The sequence below is a fragment of the Trypanosoma cruzi genome, genomic scaffold (genome assembly GCF_000209065.1).
Source record: "Trypanosoma cruzi strain CL Brener 1047053517009 genomic scaffold, whole genome shotgun sequence".
NCBI classification, from domain to species: domain Eukaryota; phylum Euglenozoa; class Kinetoplastea; order Trypanosomatida; family Trypanosomatidae; genus Trypanosoma; species Trypanosoma cruzi.
This window is the reverse complement of record NW_001849417.1, coordinates 8,815-27,366: the sequence shown is the minus strand read 5'-3', so window position 1 is coordinate 27,366 and position 18,552 is coordinate 8,815. Positions and strand designations below refer to the sequence as shown.

General features: G+C 50.2%; 9 protein-coding genes across 9 annotated transcripts, besides 26 other annotated features; all 9 read left to right on the top strand.

The window, feature by feature from the left end:
* Positions 1-2,559: part of a sequence feature (heterozygous, Esmeraldo-like haplotype) that runs on past the window's edge.
* Positions 10-38: a microsatellite.
* On the top strand, positions 213-4,457 carry Tc00.1047053506661.90 (hypothetical protein, conserved; the record flags this gene model as incomplete). Its single annotated transcript, XM_808885.1, has 1 exon — positions 213-4,457. One exon carries the CDS (start codon positions 213-215, stop codon positions 4,455-4,457), a length of 4,245 nt encoding a protein of 1,414 aa, XP_813978.1.
* Positions 1,766-1,793: a microsatellite.
* Positions 2,560-2,686: a sequence feature (areas merged during assembly that could not be assigned to a particular haplotype. This can correspond to areas where the two haplotypes were merged or to regions with more than two copies in the genome that were merged during assembly.).
* Positions 2,687-4,840: a sequence feature (heterozygous, Esmeraldo-like haplotype).
* Tc00.1047053506661.100 (hypothetical protein, conserved) lies at positions 4,573-5,097 on the top strand (the record flags this gene model as incomplete). Its single annotated transcript, XM_808886.1, has 1 exon — positions 4,573-5,097. One exon carries the CDS (start codon positions 4,573-4,575, stop codon positions 5,095-5,097), a length of 525 nt encoding a protein of 174 aa, XP_813979.1.
* Positions 4,841-4,881: a sequence feature (haploid, non-Esmeraldo-like haplotype).
* Positions 4,882-5,832: a sequence feature (heterozygous, non-Esmeraldo-like haplotype).
* Positions 5,204-5,243: a microsatellite.
* On the top strand, positions 5,308-8,541 carry Tc00.1047053506661.110 (hypothetical protein, conserved; the record flags this gene model as incomplete). Its single annotated transcript, XM_808887.1, has 1 exon — positions 5,308-8,541. One exon carries the CDS (start codon positions 5,308-5,310, stop codon positions 8,539-8,541), a length of 3,234 nt encoding a protein of 1,077 aa, XP_813980.1.
* Positions 5,833-6,261: a sequence feature (areas not merged during assembly with more than two copies in the genome that could not be assigned to a particular haplotype).
* Positions 6,262-18,552: a sequence feature (heterozygous, Esmeraldo-like haplotype).
* Positions 7,238-7,302: a microsatellite.
* Positions 8,627-8,651: a microsatellite.
* Positions 8,651-8,673: a microsatellite.
* Positions 8,760-8,779: a microsatellite.
* Positions 9,059-10,117, top strand: Tc00.1047053506661.120 (uncharacterized protein; the record flags this gene model as incomplete). The annotated part of the gene is made up of 1 exon (XM_808888.1): positions 9,059-10,117. The coding sequence occupies one exon, from the start codon at positions 9,059-9,061 to the stop codon at positions 10,115-10,117; it is 1,059 nt and encodes a 352-aa protein (XP_813981.1).
* Positions 9,298-9,322: a microsatellite.
* Positions 10,643-10,665: a microsatellite.
* Positions 10,679-12,223, top strand: Tc00.1047053506661.130 (ion transport protein, putative; the record flags this gene model as incomplete). Its single annotated transcript, XM_808889.1, has 1 exon — positions 10,679-12,223. The coding sequence occupies one exon, from the start codon at positions 10,679-10,681 to the stop codon at positions 12,221-12,223; it is 1,545 nt and encodes a 514-aa protein (XP_813982.1).
* Positions 12,431-12,459: a microsatellite.
* Tc00.1047053506661.140 (hypothetical protein, conserved) lies at positions 12,865-14,325 on the top strand (the record flags this gene model as incomplete). The annotated part of the gene is made up of 1 exon (XM_808890.1): positions 12,865-14,325. One exon carries the CDS (start codon positions 12,865-12,867, stop codon positions 14,323-14,325), a length of 1,461 nt encoding a protein of 486 aa, XP_813983.1.
* Positions 14,798-14,843: a microsatellite.
* Positions 15,067-15,405, top strand: Tc00.1047053506661.150 (hypothetical protein, conserved; the record flags this gene model as incomplete). The annotated part of the gene is made up of 1 exon (XM_808891.1): positions 15,067-15,405. The coding sequence occupies one exon, from the start codon at positions 15,067-15,069 to the stop codon at positions 15,403-15,405; it is 339 nt and encodes a 112-aa protein (XP_813984.1).
* Positions 15,640-15,688: a sequence feature (T-rich).
* Tc00.1047053506661.160 (hypothetical protein, conserved) lies at positions 15,716-16,327 on the top strand (the record flags this gene model as incomplete). The annotated part of the gene is made up of 1 exon (XM_808892.1): positions 15,716-16,327. The coding sequence occupies one exon, from the start codon at positions 15,716-15,718 to the stop codon at positions 16,325-16,327; it is 612 nt and encodes a 203-aa protein (XP_813985.1).
* Positions 16,420-16,518: a sequence feature (T-rich).
* Positions 16,631-16,660: a microsatellite.
* Positions 16,898-16,926: a microsatellite.
* Positions 16,978-17,000: a microsatellite.
* Positions 17,210-17,246: a microsatellite.
* Positions 17,335-17,976, top strand: Tc00.1047053506661.170 (hypothetical protein, conserved; the record flags this gene model as incomplete). The annotated part of the gene is made up of 1 exon (XM_808893.1): positions 17,335-17,976. One exon carries the CDS (start codon positions 17,335-17,337, stop codon positions 17,974-17,976), a length of 642 nt encoding a protein of 213 aa, XP_813986.1.
* Positions 18,035-18,054: a microsatellite.
* Positions 18,363-18,413: a sequence feature (T-rich).

Here is an 18,552-nt window from a genome sequence, read left to right as displayed (position 1 = left end):
TCCCGCATTTGTATGTGTGTTTGTGTGTGTGTGTGTGTTTAGTTCCCGCCATTAACACCATCACGCAGGTGGTGTGTATGGGTTTTCGTACTTATTGCTTTCTTTTCTTCCTTTCTTTCTTGCTCTGCTGAATTGCCGGGATAGACGGAAACCAAATATATAGAGGAGTCCGTGGGGCGGGGACGTTGCATGCAACCCACAAGGACTCGTAGATGACAAGCAGGCCATTGGAACCGCTGCAAGATGATGAACGACTCATGTCGATTTCCCCTTTGAGTGATGTGAGCCGTTATGGGCATCGGCCACCGCGCAGCACCTCTCCGGTAAGAACGGCGGCGGAGGTGCCACCACCCCGCTATTGCTTAGAGAAGGCCACAGCCGGAATCCGGGTGCTGGGGCTTTTATCAACGGCCACGAGGTGGTCGTTTGGCATGATCTTGGGCACAGACGGCGCGGAGACGACCAAAAGTGAGAAGGAGCAGGAGATAAATTCTAGACACCCAGACGCACCCTCTTCTTCCTGCTCCTCCTTGCACGCTACCACCCTTTCGTGGAACACAGTGGCGTTGCTCGCAAAGCACGTTTATCTTATTGACGTTGTCTGGAGTCCGGCGAGTTATGCGAGTTTCTATCACTCACTTGCACCGCCGTCTGCCCTCTCTTTAGAGACATTTTTGCCCACACCGCCCTCGTCAGCGTCTTTGTCGGCTATTACTGCATGGGAACGCCTGTTGTGTGCTGTGTTCTTCTCCACTTCTGTGGAACAGATGGTTCTTTTGCGGCATGCCCTCTCCTGGGAAGAGAAGTGTCGCTTTGAGGATGTGCTCGCTGTGGTGCGGCACTGTACGCGCGTCCTGGTGGATGGTTTTTTTCGATGGGTTCCCCCACCCACCGGGGTGCGTCTCTTGCTGAGCTACCATGGCAACAGCAGTAGTGATATTCATTGCGGTGGTAGTGTTGGGGAAATTAAAGTGGGACTGTTGGAAGTGGAGAGTGTGGTGCTTGTGCAGCGTCACCTTGCCTCCTTGCGGCGGTGTTGGCTGTCGACAGACAGCGAGGAGGAAATGGGGGCGGGAGTTGCGGTCGGAGCGCACGTGAACAATCCCCGTGAGGATCTGCATCGTACGGTTAGGGCGTTTCAGCGAAAAGGCTCCCATCTGAGGCGATGGGCCAAAGATAACCCTGGCGGTGCGTATGACGATAGCAACAACAACAGTAACGGCAGTCCATGGAACCTCAGCAATACTCAGCGGCTCTTAAATGCGATGGCGGTTGTAGCGCATATTGAGTCGTACCTAGAGTCTGCAATGCCATCCTGTGACAGAAGCACTTTGTGCCACCACGACGATTATGTTAATGGCGGTGGGTGTGGTATTGGTGGCGCCTCCAGACTGCCATTCACGCCAGCGCAGCGAGATCACTTGATTGAGATGCTCGCCCTTCTTATGTATCCCTGCAAGGAAAACTTTTCTAGTGAGGGAAGGCGCATCGCTACTCACTGGTTGTGGGTAAATTTGGCGGCGGAAACAAACACCGCATTGTTCAATGGGCCATCGGGGTTGTTGTTCCATGACTTTCTTGCCTCCCTTGCACACTGGCTGGTTCTGCAGGTCGTACCGGCCCTGATGACGCTTGTGAGTGCAGCCTCCTGCAGTGGTTATGTGGATACCTCATCGCCACCGGATCGCGCACTTCGATTAGGGTTTCATCGCGCTGAGGAGTCCGTTGCAGACGTGGCTGATGTGTTACGTGCACCAACCGTTAAATCAACATCATCATCATCATCATCATCAGCAGCAGCAGCAGCAGCGGATCTTGCGGCCCGACGCAACGTTTTGTTGGGGATCACAGTGTCGGATTGGTTGCGGTGGTTACGGCAGTATCACGCAAGGAATGGTAACGGGAATATAGATGGTGGTCGTGAAACTACGTGTCGTTTGCAGTTCTTCTCATCACTCTCTTCAACAGGTGCGAGGCTGCTGGATGTTTTTGATTCTCTCGAGTTGTTTAGTCCCAATTCGACAAGAAGTCCAACAGGAAGTGGAATCTGGCCGGTGTTGTCTAATGGAGTATTCGAGCGACATGGTGCGTGGGTGGTGGCTCACTGGGCTGTGGGCAGCAGCTACGCGGAGGTATCGTCGATAAATAGTGAATGCAACAGCAGAACATCACAAACCGCAGTAGCAGCACGGGAGCCGCTGGAGATTTTTACGCTGGGAGAGTTTATTGCCCGCTACCGTTTTTCTGTGGACGCCACACGTGTGGCGACGCGTCTCACATACCATTTAAATCGGCGTCAAACTGTTTCAGAAGGGGACATGTGGCGTCCACTCCCGCCGCTGTTCCATATTTCCGTTGAAAATTTTAACACATTCATGCCGATAATTCAGGCGAAACTTATTTGTTCCGCTGCTATCGTGGACTACACATCGTATGTCTCTGCTAAAGAAGAAAAGGAAGAAGCAGCAGGGGTGTGGCAGAAGAATACAATCCGTCGTGTGGGTGTCGATTTGGTTAGAGACAATCCGGTATCGGCAAGAGAGGCACCGTCCGTCATCATCAGGGAAGACTCCGGTCTCGTTAAGTTGTATGACTCGGGGGTATTGGAGCAACTTGAAGAGGCCCGTTTACGCGGTTGGGCACAGCTGCATGAATGCGGTACACTCATTCTTCAGGCCTTTCTGCGTGCATGCTGGTCGGTGCGATGGAACCTTGTGCCTCTGAGGCGCCGTGCTCATAGACAGGCGGTTGTCCCCGTACAAGCAGCTCTGCGCGTACGTGGGGCAGCCCTGAGAGCAGGACGGCAGGCTCGGCGATTGCTGGAGCAGCGACAGCGCTGGTTAGAAGAGCGCCGACGTCACAATGTCATGCGGGAGCAACTCGTCAGTAGGATGGAGTTGCAGGCGGAGGGACGAGGAAACGGAACTGGCGATGGGGAAGATGGTATGAACCCTTTGAGTGCCACACCGAGAACGTCGACGAGTTGGCCGGCCAAGCTACTGAACGAGCTGATCGATGAACGGGCGAACTGTGTGCCTGACCCTGCGCTGGGTGTTGGCAACAGACTGGACGGATGCGTCAAGGATTTTCAGGGCTGCCCGTCACAGGGAGAGACGAATGCGGAATCTGACGGCGACAACAGTTTTGACGCGGCGAGTGCGGTTTTTGCCATGGAACGAAAAGGGCGGTGCGTTGTGCAGCATGCGGAGGCAAGGATTCGCCGTCAGCTATTCATCTCGTTGGAAGAAAAATTGCGAGAGCGTTATCTTCTGCAGGAGTACCGTGACCGCCGCGTCGTCGTGCAGCAGCAGATCAAAGAGCACCAAGAGGCAATTGTGAGGGAACAACGCCGCAATTGGAAGAAGAAAAATAAAAAGAGACAGATGATGGCACAGCAGCGACAACACTCCGTAAGGAGGGCAGCCAAAGAACCACCGCATCGCGCCGTTTTTTCCTTCTCTCCGCCCTCTGTTGCCGCTGGAAACAAGTGCGGTGACATCCCTCCCCTGGCGGAGGCTAAAACCAATGATGAGAGTGACACGAGCGATGTGGTCATAGTGATTGACATGCAGGGCGACGACGGGGACGAGGAAGAGAATGTGGAGCTTCCCCTACAAGCCTCCCATGTCGTTGAAAATTGTCTTCCACAGGAAGTAAAAAAGGCGACAAAGTCTCGAAATTCACATGTGTGCGCATCGTTGCGGTCTCTGCATTGCGGAGCTGCAGGGATTTCCAAGGCGTCGTGCCTCACCCCGCGGACGGCGCTCTGGAGGCAGGAGCATGAAGATCGTACCTTCATTGAGCTGAGTCAAAGTTATCGCTGGCACCTGCTGCGGCAGAACTGCGCACTGGCAGAAATTGTGCTGGCGGAGATGTCGTACCGCCGTGTCATCTTCCTCGCTGGCGCTTTAGAGCGACAGGAGCTTCTGGTCCGCTGGCGTACGATCATCCTTCCATATTGCCTCATTACAGAGGCGCTGCATGCTGACATTCTTGCGGCGTTGGTAATTTTGCAGGACGCCCCGCGGCGTCACGGATCGGCTGCGACGCGGATGGCGCCGGGAATTCGTGTCCGCCGCGTGAACACAACACCCGCCGTGGGGATTCGACCACAACAGCAACCGTGCCGTCGTACTGACGGGCTTAGTTCCTCTTGGCAGAAGAGGAAAAAGGAAGCGGTATTAGAAGTAGATGGCGAGAATGACATGAGCCGAAAGCGTTTTACCGAAAAAAAAGAAAATGCAGAGGTGCAACGCGAATTCCTCTGCAAGCCGAAGTTTCACCTGCTTGCAAGTCACTTTTCTAATCCATGTTTGTCAGGCAGGGTGGATGTGGCGACGGATCGCAGAGCACCAGCGCATTTCAAGAAGGAGAAGGGGACTTCTGAGAGGAGACGAGTTGTCACGTGGGTTGACCCGCCACTTTCATCGCCACCGCCATCAGGATCTTTGAAATGAGGCTGGAGATGGTGGTCACCACATCACTTTCAACCATCTTTGTATATAACAGTGTGTAGGGGAGGAGGAGAGGAGAAGAGAGAGAAGGTTTAGATGCAATGAATAGAGAGAATCAATGGGCACGTTGAAATTTAAATGGGGGCGGTGGAACAGGGCGAAGCGCTGTGAGAAATGTCACAACTCCCTTTTTTTTGTTTCTTGTTTTTCTTCCGTGTGTATTCTCTTGTGCGTGTCTTTCTTGGATGGGGCGAAAGGGAGGGGGGTGGGAGTGGATAAATATAGTTTTAGGATGCTACGCGCGACCTGCAGGACTCTTGGTGGTCAGCGGCGCTGGTGGAAAGAGGGTCGACCGGACTTTCTGCGCGCAAATGAGCGGCGAATGCGTCTGGAGCGACGCCGCATCGATGCGAGTCGCTATTACGCCCCGGTAGAGCCCACACCGCAGCAGGCATGCACGCTCTACAGGCAGCTGCTGAAGGCCGGGCACGCCCAGCTCCGCGTGACGGACAAGGCGTACTACGTCAGAAAGCTGCGTCGTGAGTTTGAGGTGACAGCGCGACAAACGAGTGCCAGGGTGCGGGGCATTATGTACGAGAGGGGTCAATGGATGCTGTTGAACAAATTGGGTGGTATTGTGTGAAACGGAAGCGGTTGTTTGAAAATCTGAGAAAAAATTACTATTAATAATAATTGTAATAATTGTGGTGGTGGTGGATTTTCGGCGTTTTTTCTCTTCCTGAATCCACTTTTTTTCTTTTTTTTTTTTTTTTTTTTTTTTTTTTTTTTGGCTCAACTGTTTCTTTGATTTTTCTCAATTATATATATTTACACACAAACAGAGGGGGGAACAATGGTGGGGAAGACATACCTGCGTTACGTTGTCGGTCCACAGGGAGGTGCGGTTGCCAGCAATGCATCTCTGACTCTCTGCAGCGTCGTTGCGCCGTCCTCGTACGTGGATTTAGCAACGCACCACAGCAGCAATAGCGGCAGCAGGATCGGTCTTCGTCACAGGAGTCGGCAACACACCGCTGTGGCGAGTGCCGTTGTATTTGTTGCAAGTCTTGAGGCTGTGCGAGTATATTCCGTTCGCAGTGGAGCACTGCAGCACGCATTGATACCGGCCGAGGCAAAGATGCCTCTAGAGGTCACTGCCATTTGTGTGTTGTCGTTGGAATCATCAACGACAGGGCAAAGTTCTCTGGAACTGGATGGATGGATGCTGCTTGTTGGTTACCACAATGGTCATGTTGCCGTCTTCTCCTGTGGTCCGACAAACAACTACGGCCTACCTCTTTGCCGCTTCTATGCGCTCGGGCACAAGGTAGACACAACTGTCCTTGCCCTCGCTGCCGGCTCCCAGCGTGCGTATATGTGCAGCGGGGGTCAGGACACGGACCTTACCGTCTGGGACCTTGTGACGCAAGAGGCTTCCTTCCGCCTACGCGGTCATCGTGGGGGTATCGTGGGCATCGAGTTTGTCCCACAGAAGGAGGATCGATTTGTTGTAACGGGTGCTGCCGACGGACTTGTTAAGGTGTGGGATATCTTCCTCCGGCAGTGTGTGCAGACACTCGTTGCCTCCGATGCGCAGGTGTCGTCACTGCGGATGGACAGTGCTGGGCGACGTCTCTACTGTGGACTACGCGAGAGTCAGTTGAAGGTGTTTAACACAGAGGCCCTGCTGAAGGCAGATGACATGCACGGAGATGACGCAGGGACGACGATGACGATGATAGCGTTGGCTGTGGAGCACGGCGGCATCCAGCGCAAACTGCAGAAGCCTGTGACGTCCATGTCTTTTTCACACGATGGTGCGTTCTTGTTGGCGACCACGAGCAAGACAGTGGAGATATTCCGCATTCTGACACGAGAAGAGGTGCGTAAAAAGGTTTCTCGCAAGCGGAAGCGGTGTGCGGCGAAGAAAGACGGTGGGGAGGGAACCCATGCTGACTATGACAACGAGGAAGAAGAGGTGGAAGTGGGGGTGAAGAACAGCAGGCGGGAGCCGAATAAAGTTCCGGAGGAAATAACAAATGGGACCGGCCCCAATCCAGGCAGCGCCAGCGGGGCTCCCGCCGCGGCATCCGCAACGGAGGAAGTTGTCCTCCTCCGTACCTTCTTTCTGGACCAAAAGGTACGCAGCGCATGTTTTATTCCGCCCACAAGCGGTAGTTTTCGTGATGCCGATCGTCTGCATGTTGCCATAGCGTTCAACAACAACAATGTGTGCACATACACAACCGCTCTGACCACCACTGAACTGTCGGGGGGCGCGACGTGGACACTCGAGGACCTCAAACCTCGTCAAACGATGGAACAGAGGGGTCACCAATCTGACATCCGCCAGCTGACATTTGTCGAAGACGACACCACACTTCTCTCTATGAGCGCAGAGAAGTTGATGATGTGGAATGTTTCCATCAAGGTGCAGCAGGGTGAGACGGAGGTGGGAGAACCGCATGATTTTTACGACGCGAAGGAAGCGAATGTTCAGCACGCCGACGAAACAGGGGTGCTCACATGCACCGGTCACGTCGCCGTTGATGGTGCAGTCACCATGGCTGCCATCTCGTCCAGTTTATGTTGTGTTGGAATTCAGGACGGCTCCATTCTTATGGTTGATCTCCCGGCGTCGAGTGTCGTATTCACCGAACCGGATGTACATGTGGGAGGCGTGCGACACGTGGCACGGCGACCAGACAGCAGTGGTTTTCTGTCTGTTGGATTTGACCGTCGTCTCATTGTATGGACACTTGCACTACTGAAACAATCATCGGATAACAGTCAAAAAAAGAGGAACAATGATAATATTAATAATAAAGACAATAACGTTAATAGTAATGCCGCGCCACAGTTGTTGCAGTCGATGGAAATAGAGTTGACTGAGGCTCCCTTGTTTCTAGCCTTAAGCCCCGATAACCGGTTTGTGGCGGTGGGCCTGCAGAACACAAACATTCAGTTGTTTTTTGCTGATACCATGAAACCGTATCTGTCGCTGTTTGGGCACAAACTCCCACCGACGGCCGTGGCATTCTCTTCCGATGGGACACTTGTGGCCTCTGTGGGTATGGACAAATCCCTGCGCTTCTGGGGCACTGATTTTGGTGACTGCCACCGCGCGATTCACGCACATGACGACTACGTAACCCAGGTCGAGTTTTTGCGCGACACACACCAGTTGCTGACGGTCTCATTAGATGGCTCCGTGAAGCACTGGGATGGTGATAACTGGACAATGATTCAAATGTTCCGGCAGCATCAGCGCGGAGTGTGGACTGTGGCAGCAACGGCAAATGGCACCTGCATCGCAACCGCAGGGATGGATAAATGTATTCGGTGTTTCTTGCGCACACAAGATATTGTTTTTCCGGCTGAGGAAGAAGAGCGCATGGCACAGGAAGCAATGGACGAGGAGGCTGCAAAGCGTGTGGCGATGCAAACGCTCGAGCAGCAGAATCCGGAGGTTGCCGTGGCTGGACAGCTGACAACCACCGCGGCTGCGGCTGCAGAGAAAATCATGGAGGCCCTCGATCTTGTGAGTGTAGAGCTACAACGCCGTGAAAATGCGGAGGATCTCACACCACCACACCCGCTTCTTGCAAACAAGACGGTATGGGAGTATCTGTGGTCTGTCATTGAGAGTGTGCGTCCCAGTGAGGTACGACACGCTCTCTCCTCGCTCACAAGCACACATGTCGATGCCTTGCTCAACTATTTGGAGGAGATGCTGCGGGAGCGGGCGGTCCTGAACTATGAGATTGCCGCGAAAATTGTCTTGGCTCTTGTTGCAGCGCCGCCTGGTGTTGCGGCGGTTGGCAACAGGGCACGTGCCGCTATCGCTGGTGAAATTTCGGAGGCGCACGGTGTCCGCCGGCTTCACGCACTGCGTCGCATGATTGCCGAGGGTCTTGATCACGCTGTAGGGCGCATGGACTACAATATCGCCGGACTGCAGTTCGTGCGGCATGTCATTGAGGAAAAGGAAAAGACCCGCTTCTTTGACCTGAGCAAGATACAAGGACATAGGAAAAAGTATCACAGCCGTGTGATCACGAGTGGTAATGGTAAGAAAAAGGAATAACGACGGTGGTGGAAACATCATGTAAGAAGTGTTGACCACAAGAGAATGCGGGCGGAGGAAAAGGCACCGCTGGAGCTGCACAAAAACACACACACACACACACACACACAGAGAGAGAGAGAGGGAGAGAGACAATGAGTCGTTTAAAAACCGAAGGTGAAAAACATGAAATTGTAGAGGGGGGGAAAGTGACTGTGTGTGTTTGTTTAAAGCCAGGCTTTTTTTTTTTTTTTTTTTTCACTTTGCTTTCACCTTGAAACATCGCTATACATCAAAGTACATAAATTAGAAATAAAGAGAAACTGGCGATGGAGTGGGAAGAGGAGGAGGAGAAGGTGGAAATGGAATAAATAAGGATTCATGTAAGGTCTCGTGTATTTTGCCAAAGCGGCAGAGTTGTCTCAATTCGTTTCCTCCATTTTTCTTTCTCTGTGAGAAGCGGGGACTGTTGGGAAAAGTATTTGTAGGCACAGAAAGACAAGCCAGCGGACAGCAGGCACTGACATTCGTGTGATGGATGGCTGACGTTGAGGAGTCACTGCTGGAACTACGGCGACTTATCGCCAGAGCGCGAAGAGAGGGTGGTGGCGGTACTCATGGCAAGGAGAATGATAACGAGACCCCAAAAGGTTGTCAGATCAGCGTTAAGGAACTGGAGCGGCGGTTCGCTGGGCTGGAAGAAAAACTTTTCCGTGAGAAGGGTCTTCTGAGGGAACAGGCGCGGGAGCTACACCAGCGCGCTAAGCGACGAAAAAGACAACAACAACAACAACAACAACAAAAATGTTTAGTTGGGCAAGAGCAATGGGAAGATGGAAGTGTCCCAGTGGGGACCAGTCAGAATGCATCGTACGATAGAATGGATGTGGGAGCCGTGGAAACAGCAGCAACAGACACAATGAGTTGTGAGCTCTCTTCGCATCTCTCAAGCTCACTGAACGGCAGCCCTCCCCTGCAGCAAGAAGTAACGACTCGCGATACACGGCGGCATCATGATGGAAGCCACGTGGAGGAAGCAAAGGAGACCCCGCGTGATGTGTACGGTGCGTCGTGCGTCACAGACCCCGACGCACACCTTCTTGTCGACATCACGGATGGATCGACACGAATAGAAGGTATCGGTGTTGGTCCCTGTACAGGTAATAATGAAGAGGTGTTCTGCAGCAGCAGTTGTTCCTGTTTTGCTCCGTATTATTCCTTTGCACATGCCTACGCGGATGATGACCGGCAGCGGCTTCTTTTCATTGTGGATCAATTGTCCAATATATTGAGAGAGGAGCGGCGTCAGAAGGAGATTCTCCTGTCGCATGTTGTGACACCAATGGTACGGCACATCGAAGTATTGGAGCGGGATCTTGTGCTTCAGCAGCGCGAGATGACAGCACTGAAGCGGGAGTTTGAGTTGCTTGCGAATCCCCGTCATGTTTTCCGGTCAAAAAGTGTCAGGGATGAGGAAAAGATGGGTTTTGATGATATCGGGGAGAAGAGTAACGAGGAAGATCCAGTCTTGATACTCCTGCAGTCCTGTGAGGAGCAACTTCTTCGGCTGACCGAGCATAGAAGAAGGAGGATGTGAAACTGAAGGGGAGGAGTTACTGTTTGCCGCCATTGCCTTTTTGGAGTTGTGTTTGGCGGTGTGCGCTGCATTTGCAGATCACCGGTGGGGTGGGGGATCCGTCAGTTGTGTTCCGTATGAGACACCGTCCCGCCTGCCTTCATATTCACCGGGAAGTGGAGGGGTGGAATGGTGGTTTTCATGCCGCTCTGTATACTGGGAATCGCCGCCTGATCACCGTTGAGTTAAACCGAATGCAGAGTGTGTGTGAATGTGGGTGTGTTATTATTCCTTCCATTGGTTTGTGTGCTGTTTCTTCCTTTTCCTTCTTCTTTTTACTTGTTCTCTGCGCATGCATAGATGGGGACAGAAGTGCCCAACGTTCCTCGCTCACACACAAACATATATATATATATATACAGGGTGGGGGGATAAAGAGATAGAGAGAGAGACACATACACATACACTGCTGTGGTATATATAAAGACAGGGCACAAACAGTTTGCATTGATAAACATCCCTGTTGAATTTTAAAACAACAACAATAAAAAAGAAAAAAAAAAAAAAAAGAGTGGCACAAAGATGGACTCCGCTTCGGGGTCGTCTCGATCATCGCCGCGACGACGTGAGAATCGCGGGTTTTTGCGCCTTCTCCGGCGAAAGACGCGAGCATTCACGCTGGGGCCGCGTCTGCTTGGCACACGTGTGAAACATCTGCTCCGTGACGAATTGTACTTTGATGTCAGTTTACACAGCGCCCCGTCGGTTGTTACGAATGAAATTGCCAGCCTTGAGCTCCTTGCGGCGTATCACCGCTGGCTGCGCGGTGTACAGGCACTGCTTGCGGTTTTGGTGTTTATTCTTTCGCTTCTCCCCTCCGCTGCGGTTGTGGAGTGGACAATTCTTGCGGTGTCGGAGGCGGCCGTGCTTATTATATTGAGGGTGTATTCCATCAAGGCGGAGTACACAGGGCTGACGAATTTATTGTACAAGGATCGCCGTAACATATTCACATCCCCGTTCTTGTTGCAAATGTTGCTGGAAATAATAGTCTGGAATATTCAAACCCCGCCGTTGATATTCTTTTGGCGACCATTCTTTGAGCTTTTAGACTATTTTATATTTGTCCGCCTTTATGCTGTTGCGATTTACATTCACAATGCGGCTTACGTCTATCGGTTTTTTTGTAGGGCCATGACTGCGATGACGGCGATGCCTTTAACTACGTCATTTACGGTGCGCACAGCTCTTGTGTACCGCAAAGCAAAGATTGTGTCACTTGCAACACTGTTGTCGTGGGTCACTCTGTCCTTTATGTACGCAAAGGCCGAACATGTGCCCCTCCATGACGGCTTTTGGTACGCCTTTCAGGCAATTAGCACTGTCGGTTACGGAGACATTACCCCAGCAACAACGGCAGGGAAACTTGTAGCGTTTATCGCGTGGGTTATTAGTTTTGTACTTATCGCCTACCTGGTGGTCATCTTCCACGGCTCCCTAACAAAGGATGAGAATGAGCATAACATGTATATGCTGATGCGTTGTCAGAGACTTTCCCATTTGTTGCGAGAGGACTCCGCGCGTGTTATTCAAACAATGTGGCGATTTCATCGTCTTAAATCTCCATTCTCAGATGGAAAGATGCAGTGCGTCAAAGCATTGTTTTACTCATGGGCTCTTACTAGAAATATCTCGCGGTTGCGTCGGGAACGGCAGGAGTGGACAGACGCGACGCAGCGGTTTCGTGCGAGCCGCGTCAGTCCTTCGATTGGATTCTTGGACCAAGGGCATGAGGAGCACCTGCGTCATCTTTTGCGGGCGGCGCAACATGCTCAGCAGCAGGCTGATGTGGATGCCTTTTTTCGAAAATGTGTTGAATGCCGAGAGAGGATGCCAACACGAGAAGAAGTGGAGCGAGCTGTCATGAACAATGTTTGGAGGGGCAGCTTATATTCAACGGATATGGTGGGTGTTTGTGGTGCCACGACTGCTCATGTCGATGTGACAAATCTCTTGGAAAAAGTGGAGACGCTAGAAAACACATGTAGTCGCCTCACTGCATTGATGGAATCTCTGGCGGCGACGGCCCCAACAAACCCTCCCAGTCTCGCCCATTCATGCTCTTGATCCATTGTATGTATGCACACGCACAAATAGATGCAAATGTGTGTGTGTGTGTGTTTGTATTATAGCGCCGCCTATTTTACTCTTCACCTCCGTCTTCCTTTTTTTCTCACACTCCCTCCGTGGTTTTTTTGGTGTCCTGCTCTCCGCGTCAAGACTCCGTTGGTTAACTACATGGCTTACGATTTTGTGGGCATTCTTTATTGTGTGTGTTGTTGTTGTTGTTGTTGTTGGTGTTGGTGGTGGTGATACATTTGACCGAATTCTTTCTTTTCGGTTTTTTATTTGCGCGGACGTTACTTATTGGTGATTATGCCTCTTTACCTCTCCATTTCTCTGTGTGTGTGCGTGGTGGGGCGAGGCTGGTCGCCCGTATCTTTTGTTTGTTTGTGTGTGTGTGTGTAAGAGAGAAAGAGAGGAAAAATGAAAGGAGGGAATTTGAGGGTTGCCCGTTTTTTTTTCCTTCTGGTGTCTTTCTGTAACGCTGTTGGGGCTTTGCATGTGCGCAGTCTCTTGTCCGGTAGTAAAGGCGGGTTGACGGGGGGAGCAGCCCAACACGCACGCATCGTTTTAGAATTGGCAGGTCGCAGTGGCCACGTGTCGACACATAAATACGGGGACAAGAAGGAAGAAAGCGAACAGGCATGGAGCTCCGTGAACGCGCCGAACAGATGATTAAACCGCAGACGCCCATAGTCATTCCTTCTGTGACGCGAAGCATCCGTCAACTAACCCGCATGGAACGCCTCGCAGCGAATCGCCGCTGGCTACGCGGGGCGATGTGTTTTTTGGCTGTTATCTGCTACGCTCTCTCACTCTTTGAGGAAGGCAGGGTTGTCACGCATTCCATTATTCTTCTCTTCTCACTGGCGGGGGAGGTGGCCATTGTGTGCATACATCGTGTGAAGGCAAAATTTCACGGCATAACAAACCGGGCGAGTGGGAAGAGGCGTGAAGTGAGTGTGTTTCACTCCCCCTCTCTTATTAATATGTTATTGGAGATGCTTGTATGGATCCTTCAATGCCCACCGCTTCCAGATGACATGAACCCTGAGTGGCTTGTGGGGCTGGATGGTTTTTTGATTCTTCGTTTCTATGTCTTTCTCCTGTATGGGACGCATGTCGCGCACACATCCGTTTTCTCACACGCCATTGCAAGTCTCGCTCGCATCCGATTAAACTATCGATTTTTCATTCGAACGGCCTTTCTTCTTGAGCACCTCGCTGTGACGCTGTGTGCCGTTGCTGCTGGAATATTCATCTTTGCTTGCTCCTACGCAAAGGCAGAAGGGGCGACCCTCGGTGAATCGTTTTATTTTTGCGTCAGCACTGCCTCACTCGCTGGATATAGTGAGACATCACCTGTCACCTTTCCAGGACGTGTAATCGCGGTGTGCGTCACCCTGCTTGGTGTCATTGTACTCTGCTGGACGGTGGGTGTCATGAATGAGGCGCTCTCGCTGACGGAAGCAGAGCGCAACCTGTACACACTCTTCCGCAACAATGAGCTTTGCGGCAAAATCCCACCGCAGGCGGCACGTCTTATTCAACGCACCTGGAAACTTTATCGGGCAAAGCGGGATCGACATAATTTCATCTCGCGCCAAATTGCCGCCTTTCTTCTATCTCAACAAGTCATCACATACCGTGTAATGCGGCGAGCACTGATGCAGTATGAAACCGCTTTTCTTCGTTCCACACGTACACTTGAAGAGTGCCTGGCGTCTGACTCAACATTTGGATCGAACAGCACCACGCCGCTTGCGTCAAGCAACACAACGCCTCTTGGTTCTCCACGAACACGACGACCGTTTCCACTGTATCAAGAGATGCGTCTAAAGCGGGACTCACGCGCATCCACCCCGCGCGGAGACGAATTTCTGCAAGAGTTTGGTAATGAATTCTCGAGTCATAGGAGTGAAAGGAATCGCTTCGTGTCGACACCGCATTTACCGACCACACAACAACAAGTAACTGCTGCCGTGCCTGGCATGGTGGAGCTGGAGTTGCGCCTCTCCAGGCTTGAAAAGTCACTAGAGGCGTTGGCAACTACCGCTGAGAGCCTGCGGGGACACTTTGGCGTCATCTCCAGTGTTTCTGTGTGATGTAATGAGAGTTTGAGTGGGGTGGTGGTGGTGGTGGGAAGAGGTGTTACTGTTGCTGTTGTTTCTTCCTTGTTAAAATGTGTCTGTGGTTGAGGAGGGGTTTCTTTGTTGCTTGAGAGAGAGCACAAGCGAGCCAAATGGCCATGAGGGAGGGAGGTCAAGAAGACACAACAACAACAAAAAAAAAAAAAGAATTTTTCCCCGCCTTTTTTTGTTTGTTTCTGCACGTGTATTATTTTTTTTTTTTTTTCCTCTCCTGTAGGAGCATCAACAAGCGAGGGAGGTGGAAGGAAGAAGAATTACGAGGAAACACATAAACATAAGAAATCATTGTTTTTCTTGTTGTTGTTTTTGGGTTTTTGTTCTTCAGTAGTTCTTCTTTTCTTTTCTGTTGTGTCCCGTAAAGAGCGAGCGTCATATGCGCAAGGAGAGTGCTAGCCATTGTGTGACACCATGACTTTTCAGCTGGATCTGCGTTTTTATCTGTATATATATATATGTGTGTCTGTGTGTGTGTGCCGTTGGTCCAACTAATGCGACTTCATTTGCAACGTGCTCTCCTTCTCCTTTCTCTGCGTTGTTTTTTTTTTTTTTTTATGTGAGAAGAAAAGGAAAAGGTTCCAAAGAAGACTTTCTCTCTCTCTTCTTTCTATCAGAGTGGGGACGTGTGTGTTTGTGTGTGGAAAGAAGCGAGGACGCAATTAGGCATAAACAAATTGTACAAATAAAAACGAGGAAACAATGACGCGGCAGTCCGATGTGCAGGAGTCGATGAAGAACATCTCCAGCCGTGTGGAGAAGGCGGTGGAGGTGCGCAAGTATGATGAGAAGGCGGTGCAGGAGCGGATGCGGAAACTCCACGCTGACATTCTCCAGAAGAAGCTGGCGGAGAAGAAGCGGATGGATGAGCTGGCGCAGATCCCGGTGGAGGAGGCGGACGTTGCCCTGTTGATGCAGGAGCTCGGTTGCGACCGCATGGCGGCGGAGCAGCGGTTGCGCGAAAAGAAGGGCGACCTCGTAGCGGTCCTGCGGGATGTCGCCGGTCTTCCGAAGGCGAGGGCCGCCACGGCGAGTGTGTGATGATCACTCAAAGTCACGTGTGGAGATAAAGTTGAAATATTTTAATCACATGATTTTCTTTTATTTGCCTCCTCGTATCCGCCCATGTGGACGAAACTTTTATTGGGCCGATTTGTTGCTGTTGGGTTTCTCCCCTCGGGTGTGCAGAGCAGCAGCCCCGCTACGTCGCCCAGGCGCAGTTAACGTGGGAAGGAAGACACGGATACATGAACTGCACTAAAAGATATCTGAATATTTTGTTTTGGCTTCTCTTTCTTTTATGTTTTTTTTTTTTTTTTGTTCTGTGTGTGTGTATGTGTGAAGTGAAAAGATGAAGCGTAGAAACGTACTTCTTTTTGCCTTTGTGCTGCTGCTGAACTTGCATATCGTGCCTTTCGCCTCCGCACAAACCTCGCCGTCGACGTCGGAGCACATTATTGTGTTCGGTGGTCCCAATTGGGAGTTCGTGGTGCAAAATAAATTGACGGAGCTAAAGGCAGCCCTCATCAAGGACATTGGTCCCCAGTTGCTGCGCAAGTATGCCTTTTTGACCATCATCAACGTGTCATCTGTGGAATTCAATAAAAATCTGAGGGTCCACATCACCGTGCTGCAGGCTTTGTTAAGTAAGGGTCCCAGCTCACGTCTCCTGCACCTCTGGCCACCGGACGAAGCCAATTCTATGATCACTCAGGGCGCATTCAGCAACACACTGGCACTCTATCCAGGCCCGGAAAGGGCAACTGTCATCAGTGTGCAGTTGGCTGAAAAAGAAACTGGCTCCATTATCAGCGATGAGTTTCTATTAAGGCTGTTTAAGTTGGGCTACGCCATTCTCTCTCTCATGGCAGTGCTGCTTTTTATTGTGCTTGTGTGGATGTGCTGTCAGGGCTGTGGCAGCAAGCCCGTCGAAGAAGGCGCCGAACCGTATCCAGTCAACTGAAGGAAATTGACATGAAATAAACGAACTAAAAGAAAAAAAAAAAAGTTGGGGGAGGGGAGATATCCTGCTATCCTTTCGGTTTGCTTGTTTCGTTTTGTTTTGTTTTTTTGCTTTTCTTTTTTTTTCATTTTTTCTTTTTTTTGTTTGTTTGTTTTTATGCGTGTTTTTTTTCTTTTTTTCTTTTTTTCTTTGTTCCCCGGCCCACCTCCCCTCATCGCGTCCAATCCCTCATTCTTGCGTATGTTCTGTGGTGCTTCCCCGCTCCGCAAACTATGAAAGGGACACCAGTAATTTCGCTTTGTGTTTCCTTTTCTTTCCTTTCCTTTTCTTTCCCCTCTCCCCGTCTCCTCCCCAACTCGCGACACGCAGTTGCATTTCTCAATGCCTGTGCTCGCTTCTTTGGGCCTGTTGATATTCAACTGAGAGTCCCCGGGGCAAGAGTGCGTTGGGGGGAGGGGGGGAAACAAACTGGGCGAGACACACACACAAACACACAAACGAAAAAAAAATTAAAAAAGAAAAATCATATTCCCTGTTTTTTGCTTGGATCACTGTTGCTGAGAAATTAAATTTTGTTTTTTTTTTTTTTTTTGTTTTTTCCCTTTTGGTGGTTTACGGTGGTGGTGCGCATCATTTTACTTCTCAATTACAAAAAGAAAAAAAAAAAAAAAAAGCAGTGCGGGGAGAAAACAGTCCAAAGGCTTCTGATAAACATTTTATTAAATGAAAAGTTTGGGAAATGTTCGCAATTGCAGTGAGCGCACGGATGGTGGCTGGTGTTGCCTCCCCTAACCCCTAACCCTCTGCAATGCACATTCCAGGCTCCTCCCCATACACACACGCGTGCGAGTTCTTTCCCCATCCTTTATTATTATTATTTAATTTTTTTTTTTTTTTTTTTTTTTTTTTTTTTTTTTTTGGCTTTTGGCTCACAAGAAGGTATTTTTGCGGCTCGAATAAAACTCCGTAAACGCAACCACATTTTGCTGAAACTCCACAGTGAAAAGATGAAGCGTAGAAACGTACTTCTTTTTGCCTTTGTGCTGCTGCTGAACTTGCATATCGTGCCTTTCGCCTCCGCACAAACCTCGCCGTCGACGTCGGAGCACATTATTGTGTTCGGTGGTCCCAATTGGGAGTTTGTGGTGCAGAATAAATTGACGGAGCTAAAGGCAGCCCTCATCAAGGACATTGGTCCCCAGTTGCTGCGCAAGTATGCCTTTTTGACCATCATCAACGTGTCATCTGTGGAATTCAATAAAAATCTGAGGGTCCACATCACCGTGCTGCAGGCTTTGTTAAGTAAGGGTCCCGGCTCACGTCTCCTGCACCTCTGGCCACCGGACGAAGCCAATTCTATGATCACTCAGGGCGCATTCAGCAACACACTGGCACTCTATCCAGGCCCAGAAAGGGCAACTGTCATCAGTGTGCAAATTCCCACATTCAGTAAGAGTATGAAGGCCTATGAAGATGTGTTAAGATCTTTATACTTCCTGGGAGGATGTACCTTCTTTGCTATGGCGTTTGGCCTCTTTGTATTGTTTGTGTGGATGTGCTGTCATTGCTGCCGCAGAAGTGATGAAGATGAAGATGATGAAGATGAGTTGTATCATTTTGATCAAAATAGGTCCAAATATAGAAAATAGTTTTACTATTATTATTGAGTGTGTTTATGTGTTGCTTTAATTCTCTCTGATTAAGCCATTTTTTTTTTTTTTTTTTTTGCTTGATAAGATGATTTTTCAATCTCTGATTGCGTGGGTGGGGTATGTGCGGTTAAATTGCCTCAAATTTTGTTTTCTTCCACATGTATACCGATAAATATACACGCCCCTGCGTGCCGCCGCATGCGAAACGTTTTTTGTTCCTTTTTTCTTTTCCCCCCCCCTATTAATTGTGTGGATCATTTTATATACATACATATATACATTTAAAACACATGTATCTTGCATAACATGTGCATGCACAAACGTACATGTGTATTTCAGCAGACTTATGAGTAAAAACTGTTCAACCAGCAAAGAACAACATGTTTTTCTTTCTGTTTTTTCCCCCTTTTTTTTTTTTTTTTTTTTTTTTTTTTCCACTTCTAATGAGACCCAATTTTTGGCTAAAGAGTTTTTTGAGCGCCTACGACGAGATGGTGAAAGGGAAACTGGTTCTTCTTTTTGCCGCCTTACTGTTTTTGCCCGTCGCCATTCCCGTCTCCGCACAGCTGTCGA